At 34.6% G+C, this 21,846-nt stretch overlaps 3 protein-coding genes, 1 long non-coding RNA gene and 1 pseudogene across 5 annotated transcripts; 3 read left to right on the forward strand and 2 right to left on the reverse strand.

The window, feature by feature from the left end:
- Positions 1-4,816: 4,816 nt before the first annotated feature.
- On the forward strand, positions 4,817-5,704 carry LOC108832556 (uncharacterized). Its single transcript, XM_018606031.1, has one exon. The coding sequence runs from the start codon at positions 4,817-4,819 to the stop codon at positions 5,702-5,704; it is 888 nt and encodes a 295-aa protein (XP_018461533.1).
- A 1,384-nt stretch (positions 5,705-7,088) lies between these two features.
- On the reverse strand, positions 7,089-8,682 carry LOC108832562 (protein GRAVITROPIC IN THE LIGHT 1-like; annotated as a pseudogene).
- Positions 8,683-13,008: 4,326 nt separating this feature from the next.
- On the forward strand, positions 13,009-15,149 carry LOC108853092 (protein RGF1 INDUCIBLE TRANSCRIPTION FACTOR 1). The gene is given in 5 exon segments (XM_057007240.1): positions 13,009-13,317; positions 13,416-13,490; positions 13,588-13,728; positions 13,942-13,972; positions 13,975-15,149. Coding segments are annotated over 5 exon segments (726 nt in total). The 5' UTR covers positions 13,009-13,140; the 3' UTR covers positions 14,277-15,149.
- Positions 15,150-17,088: 1,939 nt separating this feature from the next.
- On the forward strand, positions 17,089-17,673 carry LOC130511029 (uncharacterized). 2 transcript variants are annotated; one of them, XR_008944805.1, is made up of 3 exons: positions 17,089-17,233; positions 17,333-17,483; positions 17,584-17,673. It is a non-coding gene; the product is annotated as an uncharacterized LOC130511029 (long non-coding RNA). The 2 variants fall into 2 exon arrangements; XR_008944804.1 differs by having other exon boundaries at positions 17,587-17,673.
- Positions 17,674-19,149: 1,476 nt separating this feature from the next.
- LOC130511442 (uncharacterized) lies at positions 19,150-21,768 on the reverse strand. The gene is made up of 4 exons (XM_057008430.1): positions 21,725-21,768; positions 20,985-21,640; positions 19,807-20,883; positions 19,150-19,724 (listed from the first exon to the last, which is right to left on the reverse strand). Exons 1-4 carry the CDS (start codon positions 21,766-21,768, stop codon positions 19,150-19,152), a joined length of 2,352 nt encoding a protein of 783 aa, XP_056864410.1.
- Between the last annotated feature and the right edge of the window lie 78 nt (positions 21,769-21,846).

Here is a 21,846-nt window from a genome sequence, read left to right on the forward strand (position 1 = left end):
TAGTTTGAACTTCAACTAATACGGGACTAATACGGGATGGATTTGTCTAAGAGACTCGAACAGAAAGTGATTGGTGATTCAAATCGGCACTAACCGAACATGAACTTGATGAACTTGATACTAATACTACACATACTTATGTATGCATACTTTTTTCTACTTTGTGTCTATATGTGTGTGTGTGGTTTTTGTTCATCGTATATTTAATTTTAGGTATGGTGTTGTTTTGTTCAACGAAACTTGCACTGATGTGTAATTACGCCATAGAATAATATGGTTTACGTGTGAGAATAGTGTTCCCTATTTTTATTTTTATTTTTATTTTTATTTTTATTTTTATTTTTAAAGGATGTTTTATAATACTAGTTGTATATTCCATATTCATCGCTGCACGACTCCGTACAAGTCCAATACGAAGTTCAACACAAACAAGAACGTGTCGCTCACAGCTTCCAATATATACGTCCCCATTTGACTCGCGCTGTCGCGCATGTCCAAACTTCAAACTCCAACCAAGGATTATATTATTTCTCACGAACAAATTTAAATGAATAAATTGGTTTTTTCCAACTAATGTGGGTTTGAAAACTTCGTCCCAAGGCTCGTGCATCTTCCTATTGATACTAAATCTTCTCAATCAGGGGGTTACTCTTCTTATGTAACTAGTGGAGCTTGACACGCTACTTACCCAAAAACTACTTGTTAAGTGATTTGACTGATAAATACTCTAAAAATAAAACGTTAACTATTAAATCAATAATTTTTAGTATACTTTTTGGAGAAAAAAACATATTCACACAGCAAAACAATAATCATTTTTTTTGAAACTGAAAACAATAATCATCCTCACAAGGATTATAAAACAATAATGCCTTTCAACGCTAGAATTAACAATATATCAACAAATAAAACATCTTCCGTTATTGTATTTTACCTTGAATTGAATTGGCATTATTTGATTCTTGCATAGTTTATACGACAAAGCAGTATACAATATTGTAAATGGTGAGCTTCCTCGAACTACCCAACAATGCAAATGGGATGACTTTCGAACAACGCATTAAGTTTCAACCTTTCAGGTAAGAACAGTTATTTTTTGTCTTATATATTTTTCTAAATAAGGAAAAAAAATCAAATTGAAAATCAACGAAATAAAGACAGAGACATCCCCTAAAATGTCACATAACGTTAACTATTTAGCGTTTTCTTATAGAAAGTTTATTATCTTACGTTAACATTTAATTGATGTTGAAAATATACTATTCAACTTGTTGACACACAAAATATAAAGATAATTCAATTTGGTGTTTTCTTTCTCCGGCTGAGAATGATATGTTACCAATTTGTAATGGCGATAAGAAATATTAGGAGTTGACAAATAAAAGGAAGTCAGCTCAAAAACAAAACTAAAATATACTACATCGTGACTTAAAAATTTAATCATTGGCCACCCAATTCGGTTACGTCTGAGTTTATTTATAAAATTTACGTAGATGATTGATATAAGGATATAATGTATGATATCTCAGTGTGAAACAATTTCATTACCTAAGTACCTACTCTTCTTGTATAAAACCATTTCATTACCTACTTAATTTCGGTATATTAGGTTTTTTTAATAATGTGACCCTTCAAAACACATCGCTGGTGATCGTTATACATTGACAGGATCAATATATAGCCTGCCTGCTTATTTAACATGAATATATATAATCTAGAAAAAAAGTTTTAATGGGGGCATAAAATAAATAAAAGGTGATCGTTATACATTGACAGGATCAATATAGCCTGCCTGCTTATTTAACATGAACTAGATTTTGACCCGCGCTTCGAAAGCGCGGATATTATTTTCACTTTTATAAAATATATTATTTGTTTGTAACTATTGAATTTATTTATTTTAATAAAATTTTCTTTATAATAAATTCGACACATAAAATGTCTCTGATAAACTATGTATTTCTTTAGTTTTGTTTTATTCTCTCTTCAATCAACATATTTATTTGGCTTGTTGTTAAAATAGATGATTATAGACTTTGAACTCTGCACCTCCGCGGATGTATATTTTTAAAATATGATGATATTTGTTTTTTCATGTAATTATTAGGGTTTGGCAAAATGAATCCGAGGAACAAAACTGATACCAATCCGTAAATATAGTACCAAACCTGAACATAAATTGATTAAATATTCGAATTATTCAAAATTTTGTTAGTTAGAGAACCGAATCGGATCCGAACCGAAGTATTCGTGTACCTGAATTTATCTAAAAATAGATTTATATACTTATATATTAATTATTTTTATATTTAACGTATATAAAATATCAAGAATGATACTTTTAAATTGGTTTAAAATACTTGAAAATATATATAGATAGTCAAAAACAAATATCTGAAATAGTTAAAGTATACTCAAATCACCAAAAATACTTAAAATAATTATTGATTTCGTATCCAAAATTTTAAATCAAACCAATTGATATGTTAAACTTAGGTATTCTGACATATGTTATTTAAATTTATAGGTAATATATTATTTTATTTATAGATTTTGAGAAATTTAAATTATATAGTGATCTAAAACTTTAAACATATTTTAAATAGGTTATCTAAACCCAAACCAAACTCGCAAAGATCCAAAACTCAAACAAAAATTTAGAAACATCCTAATATGACTGAAATCTTTGACCTCGAAAACCCGAAACGCAAACCGATCAGAACCAAACCCGTATGGATGTGTGAAAACCCATCCTTAGTCATTATTATATATCGTATAATTTCATCATATAATTAATCGTATTTTATATGTACCATCATATAAGTAATCATATAATTAATAGTATTTAATACGTATCATCATATAAATAATTACATATATTATATTTTAAAAACTTAATATGAAATATAAAAACCATAATTTGAGGTTGTATTTCAAATTAGGCTTTGTATTGTATTTTTCTTATATATATTGACAACATTCTTTTATAATGGACTTAATAACTTAAGCCCATTAATTTTTCTGTTTAATACTATTATCTTTGTTTATAAACAAAATTAATTTTTTTTTAAAAAGACTACAATCCATGTTTCCAAACTTACTAATTTTTTTTTAAAACTCTTATTTAAGTATCCAAACACACCGAAATTGTACTTCAGCTTTAATAAGATAGATATATATAATCTAGAAAAAAGTTTTAGTGGGGGCATAAAATAAATAAGTAAAGGTGCAGGACCCCGGGAAATTGAACCTTGGTCTAAGGGGGACATACACATAATAGAAACCAACTATGCTACAGAAACTTGCTGTTTGTTATGCAAATAAAAACTATTTTCACATTGTTGTGGGGCAACTTCCTCCTCCTTAATGAACGTGGGCTCGCCACTGTATATATATATGTATACCTATGAACTTTCCCTCGATATTTTTTTTTTGAAATCTAACTCGTACTGTATTTGATAAACAGAGACATTATGCGAAGTTATGTTTCAATGATAATAGTGTGCGCTTTTTTTTATTTTGCGATAATACCTATGGTATTCAGCATTCTTGCAATATAATTGTAACTTGAATAATCCTGAAATATATAATAGTGGGCAATACACATGGTGAGGTGAAAATCATTGAACACACAAGAATACATGCAACGAAGTTGATTTTTGTTTATATTCAGGCGTTTAGAACTAGTGGCTTCATTTGATTGCGGTAAACAAATAAAAGGGTAATCTATTTTTAACAAGAAAACAAATATCTTGAAAACTGTCCGCCGGGTCGTTCGTAGCCAAGTGGCTACTGAGCTCTGTCTTCGGGTCCTGGCGTGAGGAGTTCGACTCCTTCTTATCTCAGTTTGAGGATTAAAGGTCCAAAGTGACTAAAGTTGACAAAAAAAAAAACTGTCCATTCTGATACTAAAATAATAATATTATTGTCATTACTATTTTAAAATTCATATATAAGTTGGGTGCTACTGCTGACTGTTGAGACGCAAAAAGATGAATAAGTGGGTGACAAAAGTGAAAAATTCGATTAATGATAATGTAAATTAGTATTAAAGCATATAGGTATAGCTGCTTATAATATTTTTGTCCATATTATATATTAGTACGGATGATCGTACGTGACGTGCATGAACTCTTTTCGAAGACTCTAAAGGTCAATTAAGAGGTATATGAGACAAACCGGCCGATTAATAAACACGTCGTTAAAGCTTAATTGCCCTCGCATAAATCAAAGATTAGTCGGTTCCTTAATCAGCGGTGAATTAAATACGCTATTTACAACAATAAGCTATTTAATTTCGACAATTTGGTCTCACTTGCTTCTTTAATAAAGTCAACGAAGAAGGAAAAAAACATGCAATTTCTAAATATATCTCGTTAAATATATTTTGATACGTGAATCGACGATCGTATACAACAAACAAATACAATAATCCTGGTTAGTCGATAGTCGTTAAGATTGTCGTTTGGTTATAATACGTAAAATGACGTCGTACCTAATTGAGTAATTGTACAGCTTGGTCAAGTCCGCCATGGCAACCAAATCTTTTTTGAAGGTACGACGAAGGAATATTTTATACTAATGTCACGTTAATGTGGACCTTTACACACGTGCACTACTTTCTATTCATCTGGTATAAAACGGGCCTATAAAAGCCCACAAGTTATTTAAGCGGACTAGTAGTTGCATGATTAGAGGCCTTTTAACTAAGCCCATGAATTTAGCTGTTGATCAAAACTGAATTGACAGGTTCAGAAATGGAAAACGACACGCAGTGCTACTCATATATATATATATTTTGCAACTGGGGTCTTGGATGTGGAAGAAAGTTCTGAAAACTCGGGAGATAGCTAAGAAGTTATACCGAGTAGAAGTTCGAAATGGGAAAAGCACTTCTTTTTGGCATGAAAGTTGGTCATCTCTTGGATGCTTGAAGGATTTACTGGGTAATGGTAATCCCTTTGATTTGGGAATCTCAATTGAAGCTACAGTGGAGGATAGCTGGAAACATAGAAGAAGAAATCACCGTGTTCTTATTCTAAACAGAGTAGAAGAAGAGATTGAGAGTTGCAAAATTAAGAGAACGCAAGAGGAGGATATGTCATTGTGGATGAATTCAAAAGGTCATTACAAGAGATCATTCTCTTCTCGTGAAACATGGAGAGCTACAAGAGAGATCCATCAACAATGTCAATGGCATAAGGAGGTTTGGTTTAAATATGCCACGCCAAAATACTCTTTTATATTATGGCTTGCTATGAAAGGAAGAATGACAACAGGGGATCGCATGAGAAACTGGAATGGTGGAGCTAACATAAACGTATCTTGCGTTCTATGTAATGAGCCACTAGAAACAGTTGAGCATCTCTTCTTTGAGTGTATATATTCAGCAGAGATTTGGGAAACATTGATGAAGGGGGTTCTACTAGATAAACTTACAGTAAAATGGGAGGAGTTGATGAGAATAATGAGAGACAGTTCGAATGGGAAGATGAAACTGTTCATCATTAAGTATGTGTTTCAGACTTCAGTAAACATGATATGGAGGGAGAGGAACAGAAGAAGGCATGGAGAGAAGGCCTCGACAACGAGTTTGCTTATAAAGCTCATTGATAAAAATTTGCGGAACAAGCTTACACTTGTGCAGAGGGAGGGTGATATGGATATTGGGAAGGGGATGGTCTATTGGTTTAGCACAAGATAGTTAAGAAGTTATTTTGTTAGGAGATTTAAGCTTGTTTTAAAATTTGGATGAAGACACATGTTGTAAAAAGGTATTTTTCTTTTGAATTAAATTTAACATTCAATTCAAAAAAAAAAAAATCATAAATGTTTAGAAAAACTTATACATTTTGGTAATCAATCTGTTACAATATACTAAGACGAAGAGAAATAATTTTCATTTTTTTAACAGAACTCTAAAACCAATACCTAAAGAATACAGTTAATCACAAAGGTAAGAGAAGTAAAAATAAAAAAAAATAACGGGAAATCGGCCAAACAAACACTGAACTTTGCAGGAATTGCCAAAACAAACCTCGACATATTGGCTGGCCAAAAAAACACCGAACTTTCATTGACTTTTTAAGTTTGTTATAAAACTTACCATTGACTTACCAAATTAACACACCGTTAACCGAGTTAACAGAAAATTTATACGACGTTAAATCTTGGTGTTAAACTATACGACGTCGTTTCATGTCTTTTGGTGATTAAAGAGAAATGAGCGAAACGACGTCGTTTTCTAATAGCTCTGTAATTAGAAAAAATGGGTTTTACATGGGCTCGAACTCGTGCACTCGAGTATAATGAGAAGGGTGTTTGCCACTGAGCTAGTGGACTTTGCAATAGATTTACGAACATGGTTGTTTATATTCTCTTTGAATACGAGTTAAATGAAACAAAAAAAAATGACGCCGTCTCCACCCTTCTTCGACGATCTCGTCAATCTCCCATCACCACCGTCTCCACCCTTCTTCGACAATCTCGTCGATCTCCCATCTCCACCATTCTTTGCCGAGCTCTTTGGTTGCGTCGATCTCCCATCACCACCATCTTCTCCCTTCTTCGTCGATCTCCCATCACCACCACTCTCGTAATCGAAATTCCTCATCCCTCCAAAAATCACAACCTCCTTTCCATTTCTTGTGAACATCGTCTTCACCATCTCCTGTCACCACTCTCCAACGGAATCTTTGAAAAATCCCCAATTTCGATTTGGGAAATTAGGGTTACGATAGATTGATTTAGATCAAACATCCGGGTTGTATCAATAAAACCAAATAGTTATGGTACTCTTTCGAAAAGTCCACTAGCCTAGTGGCAAAAGCCCCCTATAATGACCCCGAGTGCACGAGTTCAAAACCACCTAACAACAATTTTAATTAAACTAAACTAAACCACATCGTTAGATCAATAAAAATAAATATGTATGGTATTATATCGAAAAGTCCACTAGCCTAGTGGCAAAAGCCCCCTATAATGACCTCGAGTGCACGAGTTCGAAACCCACCTAACAACAATTTTGAAACGATGTCGTTTCAATAAACGGTAGTAATTAACGGTGAGTTAACACTGGTGTATTAATATGGCAAGTCAATGGTATGTATTTTAATAAATGTAAAAAGTCAACAAAAGTTTGGTGTTTTTTTGGTCAGGCTCGAGTACAGGTTTGTTTTGGCAATTCCTGCAAAGTTCAGTGTTTTTTTGGCCGATTTCCCTAAAAAATAACCCTTGTATTCTTGAAGCTGCCAAAAGTCCCTTGAACCAGCTTTCATTGGATGAAATTTGAGCAATGGTTTTGGTCTCTTTCATTTACATTTGAAGCTGTTAAGATAAACTTGAGACCGGATCACCGTGCACCGGACTTTAAACCCAGGAACCACAGTGAATCCCACTTTGCCTCGAATAGGATTCACCAACAACTTCTTACCTTGCTTCCTTCTCAAGACATCCTCCATGAAAACAATCGAAAAATCAACCCCACTCTCAACTCGGAAAATCTCAACCGCAGGATCAAAACACAAGGCTAGCTTCCGAAGCGTCCATACCGAGCTAGCCATCGCGACAAAACACTCATAAAACGTGCTCAAAGACCTCCAAGAACTCACCACAGCTTCAGTCTCACTCTCATCCATGTTTCTAAATATAGAAGTCTCCATATCCGGATGAACAAGCTCGCGGTACTTCTCATCGCAAAACCTAGAGAACGCACATCCCTTATCTCTTTCAAGAAGCTCCATGGGATCACTCGACACATGCTGCATCAACTCCCTCAACGAAGAAGAATCATCACTACTCTCGTCGAAACCACGAAACATCCCCAAACAAACATAAGACAACAACGCATACCTGTTATGTCTCTCCTCGGGATGAACATAACTAGCAACCAAACCCAAATCCCACCCAGCTTTCTCCATCAACCCAATCAAAACCCTAGTGAACTTCCTCACACCTTTCAACACATCATCCAACACAGACTCGTAAACCCTAACCGACAACACAACAACATCACTGTCGTCTCCAGACAATCTCTCCGACACCTTCGAGTTAGACTTTAAAAACCTCGCTTAGCTTCCTCCTCAGACACGAAACCAACGAATCCTTACCGTCCATCTCGCCTTGTAACCGGTTCGAAACCGTTCCCAAAGCTCTGAGCTTGCTCTGATTCTCCTGAACTCTAGACTCCAAGCAAGACCCAAGATCAAAACTTTGGCGATGGTTTCTTCTTCTCCAGAACCGCCGCTTGAGATCAGAGAGTTTCGCGAGGCTGGAGACGAGGGCTCTGTCGGCAGCCTCGACGGTTTCCTCGACGAAGGAGGATACAGTGGCGAATAGGGACGAGATCAGAGTCGATCCCATCTGGGTATCCGTCGGTTTAACCAAAGTCTTGGTCTTGTTGATGGAGTCTTCGTCTTCTTCGGTGAAGAAGTCGAAAGTTTTGGTTTTTACGGCCATGGCTAGTTTTTGGAACATGGCGGAGAGTTGTGGAGGAGGAGCTGATGTTTCCACTTCTTCCCGCATTGCTGAAATGCAGAAGAAGACGAAAAAGACGAAAGCAAAAGTTTTATCCTTTACTTAAAGCGAAGAGATTTAAAGGTTTGTGCTTGAAGGGGTTCAATGGTGGTGCTTTGGATACATTGCAAGAAAGGAATGCACGAAAAGCCTTTCCTTTTCCTCTGTATTTTTTTCTCTTCGTTTTACTTTTTTAAATTAAAATTTTTATTTTATTTTCACGTTCATGTCTAACTCCACTGACTTTTTCATTTTCATGGTTAGGTTTAACGGTAACAAGTTGAAAACTTGCTAATTATTTTTAAAAAGTGTATTACTGAATTATATTTTAAAATTACTTTATTTAATTATATAAAAAAAAAAGAAAAACTATGTTATATAAAAAAACTCAATTAGTAACTACACAATTTTTAGTAAAGTAAAAATTACTTAAATCTGTGTGAAAGATCATGTAATATTATGAAACAACAAACCCTTTTTTAAACATCAAGTATATTGAAATAGAGGAAGTACCAATTGCATAATACACAACATCAATGATAAGTTAAATCAGTTTAGTAAATTTATAGAGATTGTTTTTTTTAACATTAAAATAGTATGTATCATAATGATGAGAATGTTTGTAGTGTTAGTTTTACAACCAATGATATATTTATCTTTTAGAAGTTTATAATTATTGTTTTATTTTCATCTTTTCGCGCACTTGAAAAGTGTTAATAAAATTTGAAATCACTGAATTAAGTAGACTTCTACAAATGTATTTTCATTCAATTTAATTTGTTACTGGCTTTTAGGCGTTTGAATGATATTCAGTTCGAGTGGCTTGTTTAGAGCATCTCCAACCCATTGCTATTTTCACCTCTATAATAGCATTTAGAGGTGAAATTGCTCCAACCCACCTCTATTTCTTCCTTTATAATAGAGATCTCTATTTTTTCCTCTATTTATAGAGGAAGAAATAGCATTCCTCTATTTTTTACTCTATATTTTAGAGATTGCTATTTTAGAGGAATACATTGGAGCATATCTCACCTCTATTATAGAGTTCCTCCCTTATTTTAGAGGTGAAAATAGCAAAATACATTGGAGATGGTCTTACTTTCTAGGATAACTGTCAACACTTGGATCTATGAACGTGAACATCAGGAAAATTAAGTGTGGTATCCACATTCTTTTATCTCATATGTATTTAATACTCCCATAACCAAACTATTAAGCTCCTAAACTCCCGGTAAGTATCATTATCGACAGTTTTGCTAAAAAGAAAATGGTGTAAAAGGTATATTGATCGACCCCTTTATACAAATTATTAAGACGAAGCCGAGACTAATCATAGCTTCGAAGTCACCTTTACAAAGAGACATGTCTATTATAAAAAAAAGGGACATGTCTTCCTAAAAATTATCTCCAGGATTCTTGCTTTGTTTGTTTCCTTTTCTTCGCGTCTTTGTGATGCTTTTCGCAAACATTTGTTAGTGCTGTTTTTCATATAATTATGTTAGCAATATTCACGGTTTTATCTATGAATATCTATCTTGGTCATAACCGACACACAAGCTTTATATGCCGCTAGAAAGAACCAAGCAAATATTTTTGTGTATTTAATATTTCAACATTTCTCAAACTTATCTGCCACAAGACTATTTATTACTCGAACTCGAATGGTGAGATCTAGATGTGTGTTGATATAAAGAATATCCGTAAAACATTGGAAATGACAACCTTGAGCTTAAACAGTGCTCAATATAGCAAATTCTAATTTATAACCTTTTCATACATGTGGAACTAACTACTAGGATACGTAGCATAATGATTTGCATGAGTATTATTAGAGCATCTCCAATGTATTACTTCAAATTTTACTCCAAAATAGTGCAATTCTAAAATGGAGTAAGATTTTACTCCAATGTATTACTCCATTTTTTACTCCAAAATAATTAATAATTGTTAAAATATTTTATATTTATAAAAATTTACCAATTAACCCCAACTATTTTATGTTTGCAAAAATGCCTTAAAATATCATTTATTTAAATTAAAAATTTATTATTAAAAAGTACAAAAATCATAAAAATAGAATAAAACATAATATATAAGTTGGTTCAATAATAAGCATTAGAATATGTTTCTCAAATGACCAATTAATGCATTTCGTAATGAAAAAATGAGTTTCTTTATCTTTGATATTCCTAAATCGAGTAAGAAAATTTTGAAATCAAACATTTAAATCACTTATTTTATGTAATTTTTATTTTATATTATTTATGTTGTTTAATTATGTTAAGCATTTTATGTCAAATTATTAAATAATGAAATATCTTGTTTTTCATGTTATTTTATCATTTTAAAATATTATTTAAGTAAGAAATAAGAACATTAGAGATTTAAAGGATCATTTCATAAATAAAAAAAGTTCAACTCCAAAATAGAGTAATGTGTAAGATTACTCCATAAATGGAGTAATCTTAGTCATTACTCCATTTTGGACTTGAAAATGAAGTGGAGTTGGAGAAGATTTTCCTCCCAAATGATGTTTGGAGTAGAAAATGGAGTAGGGTTGGAGATGCCCTTAGTATGTTAACTACCACGTGTATTTAAGTCCTTGTAATGTATATTAGTGAAAAAATGTATGATTAAGCCCTTTTTTCAAAAAATAAATTTGTATGTCGGTTTGAATCTGATATAATAAACTACCAGAAAATTTTGGGTATAGGAGTTTCTAATCTGATTTTTAAACCACTTTTTCTGAACGAAAAAAATGAACATTCGATTATTTGAGCTCCATATCTATCAGCTAAGTTTTTAAGCTATTGTGTGTTTGTTTGCTGTAGTAAAAATTTAAGCCAATAGCTACTTTATATGGTTTTGTTACCGGTCCGCATTTATCACAACATTATGCATAAATTCCACAATGGCATGAACATTTATAGACATACATTTATGACTAGTGGGACATCAAAATCATAAAATGAAGACAAATCGTGGGTCGTGTGTCACTGTCCCTTGTTCTCATTTGACCAATTGGTTACCAACGATTTCGGTTGCTAGATTTTTTTTTTCATCGGCTGTTAGATAAAAGTTCGTTCTGCAACGACTCCATTTGACTAAGCTAATAACATTTGATTATGGATGTAATCAAATGCCATCAAGTATGAAGAAGAAGAATTCCAAATGTGTAATCAACAGTACTGAGCCGAGAGAGTAGCCCAATAAAGTGTAAAACGCCCAAGCCCATTGTAGATGACAAAAAGACGAAACAACCCCTCAGTAACTAGAAAAAAAAAGCTTTCAACGAGAAAGGGGACAGCTGGGTGGATCGAATCGGATCAGATCAAAAGCAGTGTGCGTCGTCTTCTGCCTGAGGCTGCTGCTCGTCCTCCGTACCAACCACTCTGTCCCATCTCCTCTCTCTCTCTTTTTAAAATAAAATTCCTTTTTAGTTTAAAACTTATTGTTATAAAAAAATCGTATTATACAAATTGATACTTGATATTTTTCAAAATTATGTAAACAAAAACAATATAGGAAGGTCTAATGTGAATAGGTATTTTTAGTATAAGCAGCAAAGAACTAATTTGCACTGGTTTTCGAGAAGCGTACAGCTGTGTGACATGAGGTCTAGGCGGCCCTCTTGCTTCTTGGAATTTGCTCTCTCTATTTTTCAAATTCAATACTCCATTTGTGTTTTTTAGTTATAAATGGTGCTTAGTTTAATTTTTGTTTGGATGCTAATGGTTACTTTCTTAGCTTTTGGAAAGGACTAATACTAAACTGAGTTTGTTATTCACATTTACAATTTCTGTTAGTGTTTTTAAGCAATTAGTAGAAAGATAATTTGTTTTTTAGTAGCTATGTCTGGTTTTACGAAAGTGCCATTGGAGAAAATGAAAAGTAGACTGTTGGGGAGAGAGTCTTGTCATGTAGCACTTTTGCACAGTTAACTATATACAGACCAACAAATAAAATAAATAACGCTAAGAAAACTTATATCAATAAGGTCTGATATAATTAGGGTATATAACCAAACAGTTTTTCTAATCGTAAAATTATTTTTATGCAGAGACTACAAAGTAACAGACTGTAAATCTTATATTTAATCTTTTACTTGTAACTTAGTTAACACGGAACCTTTTTCTTAATTTCCAATATTATAAACTCTGCCAACGTAGGTTAAAGGTCTTTTCATCTTACAACTATTTTGAGGTAATGATAATTACCCCAATTATCATTTTTGATCATTGAGTGTTCTCATCTACACACGTAACCTCAGATAGACCTGATCCTAATCATACTAATTAAAAATTTAGGAATCACCAAATCATGGTTAACTCTAACAAAACCTCATTAATTAACGAAAAGATCGCACGTCCTAGGCAAGGCTCGAAAGAAAGGACGAGATGACTCATTTAAATTAAGCCAGTAGTCACTCTCTCCAGGCGCCGTTCTCTCTCTCTTTTCCTCTCTTCTCTCTCTTGCTGGGAATGGTGAGTCAATTTCACCACTGAGAGAGCTCAAAATTCGCCTGACCTTGAGCTGACTTTATCCTCTTTTCGTGAAAGTTTTTATTTTTTTGGACAAAAGATCCGAAATTGAGAAACATGGGTCTGTCTTGGTTCAATTTTGCAGATGGAAACGAAAGAGTTCCCTGCATGGCTTAAGGTTCTGCTAAAAGAGAAGTTTTTCAACGCTTGCTTGGAACACGAAGATGCTAAGAAGAACGAGAAGAACATCTTGTGTATCGACTGCTGTCTTAGCATCTGCCCTCACTGTCTCCCTTCGCACAACTCTCATCGTCTTCTTCAGGTCTCCTTTAATAAAAAGAAAAACAAAATTTTCACTTTTTTTCTTTTTGTTAATTATCGTCAAAGTTTTAAACTTTCTGTTATTGGAATCTTTTGCAGATAAGAAGGTACGTGTACAACGACGTTTTGAAGGTAGAGGATGGTTCGAAGCTAATGGACTGCTCTTTAATTCAGGTTTATTAATTAATTAGTACCCTTAACACTCTCTTAATCCACTAATTTACATGGGTTATTGTGCCCTAATTTTATTTTTGTTTGATGGTGATTAAAGCCATACATAACGAACAGTTCAAAAGTTGTTTTCATCAACGAACGTCCACACTCACGACATTTTCGTGGCTCCGGCAACTTCTGTTACACCTGTGACCGGTCTCTCCAGTCTCCTTACGTCTTCTGCTCTCTCTCCTGCAAGGTGATCTGATTAAAAAAAAAAAGAAACATCCTTTCTCGTTAATTACGTTTTCATTTCAAATTTTATCAATTACCCAATTCGATTCATCACTTTTCTTCATCTGGGTCGGTTTTAATTTTTTTGTTTTATTACTTTTCGGATGCACCATTAAAATCACACGCGTGTACGAATCATAATTAAAAGAATTTTTATTTATTTTTTATTAAATTGTAGATTAGTGACGTCATAATGAGACAAAGAGGACTCTCGGGTTTCTCCACGTCTGCAACGTTCTTCAATTAACGGACGAAGGAGGAACAACATCCACCACGCCTAGCTCCACGCTCCAGCCTACGGAGTCAGACGGTGACGACGGAGGTGTAGACATGTTCTGGTGTCAGGCGCTAGCTTGCACCGCGACAAGTGAAGTCGTACGGAAGAAAAGAAGCAGTTTGACGACGACTTGCCGGAGAGTCACGACGGTGGTTGCAACGACTAACACGGAAGCTCCGGTGAACTTTTTCAACCGGAGGAAGAACACTCCGCCGCAACGAGCACCGCTCTATTAGGTCCGTATGGAGTTTGGTTATAAAAAGTGGTAAGTAGAATGAATACACGTAACGTAACAAAATAGTTTGATTTTTAGTAATGTTTTTAAATTAAGAAAAAAAAAATCAATATCTAAATAACGAATCAAATTTTAAGAAAGAAAGCAGGTCTTCTGATTTTGTCTGGTCTGTGTACTGTGTCTAAAGTTAGAATTCTATGTTCATCTTTTTTTAAATACTACTGTATGAAAATAATGAATAATGTCTTCGTGAGGTAAATAATCTTACTTCCATGATTGCAATTTTCAGTTCACTAGTGTATTCATTTTCAGTTCACTAGTGTATTATTTACAGCGGTGTAGTAAATTATCAACTTTCGAGGATTATGAATCTGAATCAATAAATGCATTGGGCCGACCATATCTTTTCTTTAGCTGAGTTAAATGATACGTTTGAAAAGAGACCAAGTAAAACAGTGATGGAGAGAACTATACTATATAGTCTAAAAACGTGGCTGCAAAAGAATTTATGATCGTCTCTTCTTATAAATACTAGAAAAATTTAGGTTACACTACTTATAAATGAATCATTTGATATTAGTTGGTTGGTAATAAATGTGACAACAAGATTTTTCAGAAAAAAATTCCACGATAAGAGTGTTTTTGTGGTATGTGAATATGAGATTTGTCTGTATGTATAATGTTTTTTGTGTTTATGCACGAATGAAAATTGAAGAAATGGTTTTATATGGAAAAAGAAGACAAGAAGATTGGGACAGACATTATGGATAAACGTGAAATTGTGAATGTTTTCTGAGGCAAATGGTCTTTGCTCTCCTGTTTCCCTGGACCACCTTCTCCTTTCCACTTCTTACTTGCTCTTTTTATTTTCTTGTTCTTAGACCATATGAATAGTAATCAGGAGTAATAATACTAATGCTCTGCTCAATGCTATGCTCTGTTTATGTATATTAAACAAGTAAGCTATGTAAAGCTAATTAAAAGTTACTAAAATAAAAACGGAAACCGAGTTTTGCTGCTTTGTAGATTTGAATGCGACAGGCCATTTGTGTGCACTGGAACTTGAACCATATATAATAATAAAAATACTAATTTCCACAAATGCTTGGAGTTTGAAAACTATAAGGTAGTAACGGTTATCGAGTTTTGCTACTTTAGTGCAAATGTAAGATATTAAAAAGAGCAACGAGGGTCGTACCGGGCCTAGCGGGGCTTGTTGGGCAGACAAGTCTAAAACTCTAAAGAGTAGCTTCAATATGGTCAAAGAACAAGTAGACCTTCTGATGTACAAGGAGGCTTCCAAGATGATGAAGAAACGTGAGAAAGTTGATTTTTTTTTTTTTTTTTCTAAAGTAGGCTTCATAAAGATGATGACACTGTTTTGACCAATGCGAGTCTCACTAACATAACCAAGTTGTCTTAAGAACCTATAGATACATCAAAAGATAAGAGTTGATAAATCATAATCTTGGAGCAAACTGGTAGCAAAACCCCTACTAATCTTAGTATGAAAAATCATAGGATTATACAAAGATATTGAAGTAAAAGGTGACTCAATGTACAAAACATACAATCTATTTAAATCTGAGTTTAACATTGTGGCCTTGTCAGGGAAGTGTGAAGGTGCATATAAACACGCATCTTCTGCAACTTTCCGTGTTGTTTCATTGATGCTTCAAACAAGTTTCGAATTTTTTTTTTGAAGTAATAAACGAAACCTAGGTCCAGATTTTACACTAACCTAATCAATTTGTTTTTTGAATTATACAGAAGTATCCTGACTCCACATAGTGGTCCAAACTAGTTACGTATTGCCATGTGTCGGTCATCATCTGTCCCTGGCGATGCCGAAATGTTAATTCCCAGTGGCTGGGATAATCAATTACACAAAAAAATCACTGTTTCTAGAACCTAATTTCGAAATCAGTGGAAGTGACCAAGCCATTCGTATCTTGGCTTTTGGGATAGCTTCGTTCTCTTCACGCAACCGATTCTTGATCGACTGTACTTGAAGCTCCATCGAGCTCAACGTTGTGTAACAATCAAATGTATTGTGTTCAAGTGATTAAAAAGACTCGACTCACTGTTCCGTGCGATGACGAGTTCCTGCAACTCGCTGACTCGTTTGTTGAATGAAGGAAGATATCGAGAGATCTAGATCCAGCTTGCTTACAGAACTCTTTTTTGGGGGGGGGCTTACATGCCATTATGACTAAATGGGCTTTGTATCTCAAAAGTCGATAAAGCAATCATTACCGAAGGTTTTTAAACTATTTTAAAGAATACACTAGATTATGGACCCGCGCGCCCGCGCGGGTGTAAGTTAGCAGAAAATATATGTTAACATTTTTTTTTTAATATATGGACTACTGTTTTGGTTTTTGGGATGATGTATTTTGTTAACTTTGTTTAGTGCCGAATTAAAAAATATGATGTTTTAGAGGTATTAATTTTATTTTGTAATGTATACATTAATTTGTTATTAATATCTGAGTATTATGAAAATAGAGTGGTTGTATATTTATGTATTGTAAGCATTTTATTGTTTTAATAGATTTTAAAATCACTTGAATTATATAGTTTTTAAACATTAATAATAAAAAGTATTTGAAAGTGAGAATAAATATATTTGTGCACAAAAAAATAGATTTCTAAATGGGCCAGATTGTGATAATAATATGAATGATTTATCAAATTTGAAATAGAGAAACATGGCCCATCTTAATTCTGCAGGAAGCCCAAATTTTTTTTTCCGGGAAAAAAAAACAGAAAACATTGAAGATATCGACGATTTTTCAGTTTCCAACTGAAACAACTCTTCGTCTCTCATCTTTGTTTCTGGAAGTGTCGTATCTTCGTGTTGCTGTCCTCATCAATCGCTTTGTCGAAAAAAGTCGATTTACTGAAGCATGATTGAAGATAGATCGATTAATAACTCCATCCGAATTTGGCTTCCAGGTTAGAGATTTTTTAATAGTTTTTTTTTCTTTTTCAATATCAGTCGCAAGGTCATCGAGTTGTTTTTCTGAGTTATAACGCGGGTTTAATCAATCTCAGGTTTGGATAAGCAAGACCATAAACCGGATAGATAGATCCTGTCTCTTGTTTACTCATGAAATAGAAACATCGTAGAAGCTCTGTTTTGAATCCAGCTTGGGATTGTTATTGTTCAGGAGTCGCTGGATCTGAGAAATTTATTCAGGTCAAGGTAATTTCTGTTTCAATCAAACCGTCTTTCATTATCTCTGCACGTCTGATGAAAATTCATTATCTTAGACCAATTTCTCAACCCAATCTCTTGTCTTCAGTAGACAGTGATGGGTTTCTTCCCGACAAAGCTTTGGAGTTGAATGATGAAGCTGGATATCGGGTTATGGTACGTCATGCGGTGGTTTGTGTTGTGAATGTTTCTTGCATTATCAGAGAACTGTCACTTATATATATATATATATATATATATATATATATATATATATATATATATATATATATATTGGAGCTGAGTGATTGAGAATTGAAATTTTGGTTTTGTTTAGGTCCCTGAGGAAACTCGAGAACTTGAAAGGCAACTCAGACAGGTCAGTAAGGAGAAGAATGAAGCTGTAAGAGGCCAAGACTTTGAGAAGGTATCGTCTTAGAGTTTTTTTTAATGTAGATCAAATCCAATATTACTGTTTTTACAATTCACTGAGTTTCTTCTCAGTGACAGGCACCGTCACCGACAAATATAGGTTACAGCCGAGATAGCTGCTGTTTTAGCGACATGCAAAGAAGTGAACAAAGCTGAGACCAAAGCTGGCCAAGAAGGAGGAAGTCGTGAAAGCCATTAGCAGAGCCATCAGACGTGCACATGTTGGTGTCAACTTTTGCGAACAGCCCCATAGCAAGTTTCATCTTCTCAGAGGAAGCAATTACCCGTCTCGACGTGAGTGAGTTCATGGAACGTCAGGATATTTTAAAAGGTCAACAAAGATACACGGAAGGTGGTCAGCTCGGGAGGGCTACTTGGACTTTTCTGCACACTCTTGCTGCGCAGGTTGAGTTTTACACTCTCTTTACTCAGCACTAAACACTCTCTTTACTTTCTTTCGAGTTAAAAGATAGGTGATAGTGTTTTATGGTTCACTTTAGGTTGCCCTCTGTTAAGTAATTTACAGTGATATAGAGACCACATCAGAAGTTTCTTTCATGTCATCAGTATCCAGAAAGACAAAACAGGGAGCAAAAGAAGGATGTTTAAGAACTGGTACAACTCTTCCTACTCTATCTAATTTATAGATGTCAGTTTATTAGATCGATTTTTGTTATAGTTTACATATTATTGTACTAACACTTTAAAACGTATTGTAAGGTTTATGGAGGTGGAGTAACCGAAGTACCAGTAACCAATCTGGAGAAAAACACAACAACTTACGGGACAAAGCACTTCTAATACGGTTAGTGTTATTCTAATCTATTATAACTCTTTCCTAAACTGAAAGTAAAGTAGGACAGTGTAGAATATGTTATTAGATTGACGAACCCCGGATTTAGTATAGGAATTTCATATTTACTTGCCTCAGTGATGCATATAGGAGTTTATGATATATAGTGATAGTCTTATAGGGTGGTGGTAGTTATGTAGAAATCCAGTGAATAGCAAAGTTTTATTTCGATTAGTTATTGGAAATAAAAAAACAAATGTTCTTAGTATCTGAGGAAATAAAATTTCTGAACCAGCATAAATTCTTGAACGACAATTTCCATCGAACCCATCTTTTGACATCTGCAAATATCAAAAGTTTAAATTTAATTAAAAGCTCAAAATTAGACAGCAAACATAAACCATAGCATATTTCAAATTCTCAAAAACACATACCTTATGATCTAAAATGTTAAAGGTTGTTGAAAACTTGTTTGAAAACTACATTCATAGTTTTTTTCTGAGGTTTGCCATTTTCATCAAGTATCAAAATTTTTAAACCTTTTTTCGAAGTGACTCTAGATACAGCAACATATAGCTGACCATGAGAAAAGACAGGTCTTGGTAGATAAAGACCAACTTTAGATAGTGACTGCCCTTGGCTTTTGTTGATTGTTATTGCAAAAGCCACAGCTAGAGGTAGTTGCCTTCTGCGCATTTTGAAAGGCAATCTGGTGTCTGATGGAGTTATCAACAATCTAGGGATATCAACTGTTTCACCAACTCGTTCCCCTGTTAAAATCTTTGCTGTAACCATGAAATCCATTAGCTGAGTGATCTGCAGCCTCGTCCCATTCATCAAGCCATCAGAAGGCGCTATGTTTCTCAGAATCATAACCGGACAACCTACCTTTAGTCTAAGAGAATGATTTGGTAAACCAGAAACCTTAATCGTATTCAGGAAATCAGGACTTAGAGCTTCGTTGTTAACAGAACTTGTATCAGTGGGATCAATGCTATCGGCACTGTTATAAATTTTCTCCTCACCTGAAAGCAAGTAACAAATTTAGGTCAATATGATACACACATATTAAAAGCAACATTAAAACAAAATATAAAAGAAAGTTACCATCTAACTGATCGAGCATATACTCATTTACTCTGTTAACATCCTCGTTAGTTGGACATAGGATAGCTCTCTCCTGAAAAAACTTGGGGTCTTTGTGTTCATGCAATGAATTTGAATCTCCATATATCTCCTCGCTGATTGCTTGTATAGGATCATTAGATTCCGTAATCAAAAACTCAGAGGGGATTTCAATCTCTGCCTCACCATCATTAGGCTCAGAAATTTTTCCATCACCGACCTTTAATATCCACTCTGAAAATTCCTGTAGATCCCTTGACTCTTCTATTGACAATCCGGCTGATAGCAATCTCATATTCTTGGTGAGCTTGAGCACTTGGCAGTGCTCCCAAAGATACGATGAGTTGAGTGAGGCCATCACAATTTCAGCTCGGCCAGCTCCATTTATAACAGGCAACACCTGTCTAAAATCACCACCAAAAACAATAACCTTTCCACCAAAGGGCTGTGTGTCGTGCTTCCCCACAATATCAGATAAACTTCTATCCAAAGCTTCAAAACAATGCTTGCTCATCATAGGCGCTTCATCCCATATAATAAGTGAAGATGCTTTCACTAAATTTGCTTGATCAGATCCAGGCTTCATAGTGCATGATGAAAACTCGTCTGGATTAAGGGGAATACCGAATCTGGAATGAGCTGTCCGACCCCCTTGCAACAACAACGATGCAATGCCACTGGAAGCAACGTTTAGGACAATATCTCCCCGGGATCTGATAGCTGCAGAAAGCAATTTCCAGAGGAATGTTTTTCCAGTCCCACCAAAACCGCTAACAAAAAACATTCCACCATCTCTTTTATTAACTGCCGAAAGAATCTGGTCATATATGTTCCTTTGCTCGCAGGTCATCTTTGAAATATCTCTATCCAGAGTTTCTAACAAAGATGAACGGCAATAGCTGCGCTCGTCTGACACCAAGACATTATCATCGTGACTGCTTAAGACTGGCAATTTCGGCATAGTTGTGAATCTTGTTAAAGAAGTACCATTACGCTTCAAAACTTTCTCTATCTCGAGCAAAGCATACTTCTTTTTATCATCATCACTCAGCAATAAACCTACAATAAAAACAAAAAGAAAAGGCGTGTCAAGTAACTTATAATTCACAACATATTAACCACGTATTATGAAACAATCTGTGCCAAAATCAAAAGCTAACCTGGTCTATTTAAGTCTCTTCTCCTGTTATACTCTATATCTTCAGATAAAAACTGCCAAGTGCTTTCCCATACAGTCTCTGGTTTCGATAAAGTGTTACTCATAAGCATCATAACGAACACTTTCCTTAGCTCACTTGCTGTGCTTTCAAAACTTCTTCTTATAATGTCATCAATGTACTCCTGATCATCATCTAATAACCCACGAGCATAACATGCTGCTTTGTAGCTCGGATACAGAACATTCTCATAAGTCTTAATGTCCTCATAACTGGTGGGTCCTTTGACAACATTCAACAATACACGCAAGAAATATGCATCTTCCTGCGATCTAGGAGCATAAGTAATCCTTCCTAGAGCAAAACCTCGTTTCCTTCTATTCCACATCTTTGACTTTTTGTTGTAAGTAAAGAAGTTTGGAATCTGAGCATAGGTCAATGTTCTTGCAAGCTCGTCGATTTTACACAACTCAAACCAAGCTAAAAACATGGTATTTTTAATGAGCTTGCGACTGACGACTGCTTTCAATTTATCTTTCCCTCTGAACGTAACCAGTTGCTTATCGGGGAGGTGGAAACTAAGCTTCTCAACAGGAGTTGAACGATAGTGAATGGGAAATTTGAAAACCCTCCACGTGCCTTCACATGTGGAGACATACCTGCAAGATCAAATTGAAGGTGATGTAAATCGCAGGAAAACAAAATAAATTTGGATAATGCAACTGTCTGTGATGTTAATATACCTGCAATCGAAGAATTCCTTAAGTTCATTCCTTTTTTTTTCCATCTTCTCCTTAGTAAGCTCGACATCTCCTAACTCACTTGCAACAATATTGTCTGGGGGTTCCACGGCAACCGTGACACG

The sequence above is a fragment of the Raphanus sativus genome, chromosome 4, assembly GCF_000801105.2.
Source record: "Raphanus sativus cultivar WK10039 chromosome 4, ASM80110v3, whole genome shotgun sequence".
Taxonomy (NCBI): domain Eukaryota; kingdom Viridiplantae; phylum Streptophyta; class Magnoliopsida; order Brassicales; family Brassicaceae; genus Raphanus; species Raphanus sativus.

Bases quoted from the DNA above. Each gene is read 5' to 3' on its own strand.
- LOC108832556 (XM_018606031.1), top strand. From the start codon at position 4,817: ATGTGGAAGAAAGTTCTGAAAACTCGGGAGATAGCTAAGAAGTTATAC.
- LOC130511442 (XM_057008430.1), bottom strand. From the start codon at position 21,768: ATGGAAAAAAAAAGGAATGAACTTAAGGAATTCTTCGATTGCAG. The intron at 21,641-21,724 runs GTATATTAACAT...TTGATCTTGCAG, and splicing joins AAGGAATTCTTCGATTGCAG to GTATGTCTCCACATGTGAAG. The intron at 19,725-19,806 runs GTAACTTTCTTT...ACTTGCTTTCAG, and splicing joins TATGCTCGATCAGTTAGATG to GTGAGGAGAAAATTTATAAC.